This window comes from Dunckerocampus dactyliophorus, chromosome 19, assembly GCF_027744805.1.
Source record: "Dunckerocampus dactyliophorus isolate RoL2022-P2 chromosome 19, RoL_Ddac_1.1, whole genome shotgun sequence".
Classification (NCBI taxonomy): Eukaryota; Metazoa; Chordata; class Actinopteri; order Syngnathiformes; family Syngnathidae; genus Dunckerocampus; species Dunckerocampus dactyliophorus.
In genome coordinates, this window is record NC_072837.1 from 9,893,576 (window position 1) to 9,898,593 (window position 5,018).

A 5,018-nucleotide genomic window follows, 5' to 3' on the forward strand; every position below is an offset into this window, starting at 1 on the left:
CTTCCAGTAACCGGTAATCTAAGTTGACAACAAAAACGGGTTGCCGTGTAACCTTTTCTTTAATCATTAATCTGTAATTATTATTATTATGCTTCTAGATTCAGTCTAATAGCTCAGTGCATTTTCAGTCTGATAGTTTCTCATAGAAGGCCTTGTTGACACACACTCACGTAGCACAATCAGAGCGCCACAACTCATGGAAAAATACTGGAAGAGACAGACCCACAACAGATGCATTGTTCTCACTCACACAAGCGTAACTCTCACTTCTACATGAGCTTAACTTTCACTTGCTAGAGGGGCGCGGCAACTGCTATATAGACTCTGTGTACTTTCATTATGGGCTCTTTCTCAATGGTCCCCATTCATAAATGTCCAGATCTTATTTTTTTAATACACTTTGAAAACCTTTTAAATTGTGTCATCATCGACTACTCCTCCGATAGCAAAAACCGTGAAGAAAGGCCAAAGAGAAGAAATAGCTTTTACAATAGCAAAGCATCTTCACGTAAAAACAAACACGGGGCGTAAAAGGCCATCACTTCCCGAGGTATCGCGTCCTGCAAACATTACAGCGATTTATATGTTGTCATATCAGACAGCCAAGGTCTCCTGTTCATCATCCATTCACACTCTGTCATCACTGTCCTGCAGGCGACCTTTGCCGGACTTTCAAGGTGGATTCTCTGGCGCCCCTGGAGGTCCTTGAGAAACCAGAAGAGCAGCGGCGCTATTTGATAGACTCACACTGAATCACTCCGCTAAATAGTTCAACCAGGTACACACGGTACATGTCATACTGCCCACATTTTTGTGTGTTTTCACTTCTTAATACGTAAAAACACCTTTACACCACCTTAGCACTAGTTTTATCTTCATCGGAACTTTTTGACGCACTTACAGTGGAGGATGTTTTCGTAATTCTGCCCTTTCGACACATATTGTGAACTTTAATGACGAGTTTCGACCATGGATGCTGTATATTGGTGTAAATAGAATATATAATGTACATAAATGTGACATGTCCCTGTTAGTAGACTTGTTCATCAGTTATTCAACCTGGAACTTGTGGAAATTTCTTGAGTAATTTGGTGTTTTTAATTATTTACTTTTTTAATACAATGTATTTATTTATTTTATTTGATGTATGACATTTTTTTAATTGATTTCTATTTTTAATATTTGGAAAATAAATGTAAAACTTTTCTACATGACCGAATTAGGGATGCTCTGATCAGGCTGGTGACTTTGTCCGGTGGATTCAATCATTTTTCGGGTTATTTGCTTAGCATTCTGACTGTCACGCACATACGGGTGAGTGTCGGCCACCGTTTTGGCTGCGTCAGCTGGCACTTGACTGTTGATGACATCGTGAGCCTCAAAAGCTCACCTTACTAACGTGTAACGTGTGTTACTAAGTGTTTATTCTTCAAATGCTGTATTAAATTAAAGCTTTTTAACGTGCTAGCCCCTCGAGATAGGTTTCGTGGCACGTGTTGGCAGGTAAGCTCCTCACGGCAGACATGATTGTTTTTGTTTTGGCACGCCTGTGCAGTGTGAAGGAAAGTGGGAGCAGGAGGCTACCCAAGACGCGTCACTGCATGCGGTGGTAGTTACAGGCTATGTATCGGACTGAAATCGTCCGATACAGTAGCCGATGGATCGGAGCATCCCTAGACTGAATCATACCTGTATTTGTGTACGTCTGCCAATATGTCTGCCAAAACACGCACTATAATAATTTTGTTTTTTATAGCATTTCTGTCCTATTCAAATGAATCACGTGTCAACACTCCTTTTTATGTATTCAGTTATTTGTTTTTCATGGAACCCAATGAAAAGGAAATTTTGCCATATGCTTTATTTTCTTCTGGGAATTTTCTACATACATGATGTTGCTGAACAACATGCCAATACATTTCTTTAAATAAAGTCTTTTGAAACTAATGTAAAAAGTAAGGTGGGGCGATACTGAGAATTTATCAATTACCAGCAACAACAAAAAAAAAAAACACAGATGCAGCGGTGTGAAAAAGTGTTTGCCCCCGTCCTGATTTCTTATTGTTTTGCATGTTTGTCACGCTTAAATGTTTCAGATCATCAAACTAATTTAAATAGGAGTCAATGATGACACAACTGAACACAAAATGCAGTTTTTAAATTAAACTTTTAATTATTAAGGGAGAAAAAAATCCAAACTTACATGTCCCTGTGTGAAAAAGCGATTGCCCCCTAAACCGAATAACTGGTTGGGCCACCCTTAGCAGCAACAACTACGATCAAGCGCTTGTGGTAAGTTGCAATGAGTCTCTTACAGCGCTGTGGAGGAATTTTGGCCCACTCATCTTTGCAGAATTGTTGTAATTTAGCCACACTGGAGGGTTTTCCAGCATGAAGCGCCTTTTTAAGGTCATGACACAGCATCTCAGTAGGATTAAGGTCAGGACTTTGACTAGGCCACTCCAAAGTCTTCATTTTGTTTTTCTTCAGCCATTCAGAGGTGGACTTGCTGGTGTGTTTTGGATCATTGTCCTGCTGCAGAACCCAAGTTGGTTTCAGCTTGAGGTCACGAAGAGATGGCCGGAAATTCTCCTTCCGGATTTTTTAGTAGACAGTAGAATTCATGGTTCCATTTATCACAGCAAGTCTTCCAGGTCCTGAAGCAGCAAAACAGCCCCAGACCATCACACTACCACCACCATATTTTACTGTTGATATGATGTTCTTTTTCTGAAATACACCGTTACTGATACGCCAGATGTAATGGGACACACACCTTCCAAAAAGTTCAACTTTTGTCTCGTCAGACCACAGAGTATTTTCCCAAAGGTCTTGGGGATCATCGAGATGTTTTCTGGCAAAATTGAGACGAGCCTTAATGTTGTTTTTGTTCAGCGGTGGCTTTGGTCTTGGAACTCTGCCATGCATACCGTTTTTGCCCAGTGTCGTTCTTATGGTGGAGTCATGAACACTCATTTTAACTGAGGCAAGTGAGGCCTGCAGTTCTTTGGATGTTGGTTGTGGGGTCTTTTGTGACCTCTTGGATGAGTCGTTGCTGCGCTCTTGGGTAATTTTGATTCGCCGGCCACTCCTGGGAAGGTTCACCACTGTTCCATGTTTTCGCCATTTGTGGATAATGGCTCTCACTGTGGTTTGCTGGAGTCCCAAAGCTTTGGAAATGGCTTTTTAATTTTTTCCAAACTGACGGATCTCACTTAATCTCAGTTAAGTAATGTTTCATGTTGTTTTGGATTTTTTTTCTCTCTTAATAGTAAAGTTTCATTTATAAACTGCATTTTGTGTTCAGTTGTGTTGACTAACATTTAAATTTGCTCGATGAACATTTAAGTGTGACAATCATGCAAAAAAAAAATCAAGTAGGGGGAAAACACTTCACACCACTGTAACTATATTAACATTGGACATGAAAACCCCCCAAAAAACTGCCGCTCGAACTTGAACTTTTAGCGTTTTGTCAATTTTATGGCCACGCTTTTTCAGTCCTACTATGAATGTTTTTTTTCTTCTTGGTTACGCACATGCATTTCTGCATCTTCATGCATCATCAAGCATCTTCATTTCATATGAAACATTCGTAGTATTAGTCGTAAGTCTTCATGTCCACCACCGAGGACATTAGACACGTGGTGTTTTCAGTTTCTTCAAAATGATACCAAAACCACTTCAAACGATTTACTGTATTAAACACTTTGCATGTGCTTAAAAACACACCACCTTTCGACCTTTTAAAAACACAATAACTTCATCAGTGTGACTTCATATTCAAGCCAAAAACAGCAGGCCAATTATAAATTCCGACTAATTACAGTAGGGACAACACACACACTTACACACACACACACACACACACTTCCTTTGCTGAATTTGCCCTTCCTCTCTTTCTGCTCTACTTCCTTTAGTGTTTAAGCCTTACTTTCAGTTTCACACACTCAGCAGTGCATGTGCTATCATGGAAAGACATACAGTACAGTAACGTGCACATAGTGATCGTTCATTGGATCACTTATGCGAGCATGCGAGAGATTGTTTCAAAAGCGATTTATTCATGTGGCAATGGTAGGAAGATGATACATACAGTGTATTGTTCATTTCTCTTTTTTGTGTGCTTTTTTTTTGCCCCCAAACACACTGAAAACAATGACTGCACCTCATGAGTTAATGTCACGAATGTTCCATTTAGTGAGGTAGAAATTTAATAATTCATCAAAACATGAATAAATTGCACACGCTGTATGATGCAGAGTACAATCACAACCAAATCGTTTTGGCAGCAACTGTAAGCTAAATTCCATGGAATTTGGAATAATCATAATAATAATAATAATAATAATATTTAATGTATTAAAATGTTAATATTTCTTATATTAAATTCCATCGAATTTAGAAACATAATAATAAAAACACAATTTTAAATATTGTATAAATGTATATTAAATTACACAATAAAAAGCATATACATATAAAATACAGATAGACTATATGATAATAATGCTGAAATATATAATAAATAAATAACATGACATATTATTTCAAAAAAAAAAAAGCAAAAAAAAATGTTTTTACATCACTGCAAACTTCAACCACCATGATACAAAGTCAGATTTAAAAAAAAAAAAAAAAAAAAAAAATATATATATATATATATATATATATATATATATGTTACATTATGGAAGTTTACCTGAATGAGTGGGCATAATTATACAAATAAAATGTGAATATTCCCAACATGACACTAAATGTAACGCTTGCATTGTGATTACACAACAACAACTGCCACAACAACAAAAAATGAGTAAATGTACTTGTACGATGCGTGTTCCTGGTAATCCAATGCACAGGACACCAGATGAAGTCATTATCTGACTTGTTCACGCTTACGTAACCCGTGACACGTAACAGGAAAATAACATGTGTTCACTTCTCTGCCACAAGATGGCAGCCTCGTCTACATGTGTGCCGGATTGTGACATGCAGTTACAGTACTCGCACGACGG

The 5,018-nt window shown here is 38.0% G+C and overlaps 1 protein-coding gene across 2 annotated transcripts in view; it reads left to right on the forward strand.

Moving 5' to 3' along the window:
• The window catches only part of LOC129172447 (kinesin-like protein KIF26B), a 38,002-nt gene extending 34,867 nt beyond the window's left edge, over positions 1–3,135 (forward strand). For both annotated transcript variants that reach the window (XM_054762171.1, XM_054762172.1), the window contains one exon: positions 655–3,135. In XM_054762171.1, the coding sequence (XP_054618146.1) occupies positions 655–709 (55 nt within the window). In that variant the 3' untranslated portion in view covers positions 710–3,135. The remainder of the gene's footprint in view (positions 1–654) is intronic.
• The last annotated feature ends 1,883 nt before the right edge of the window (positions 3,136–5,018 follow it).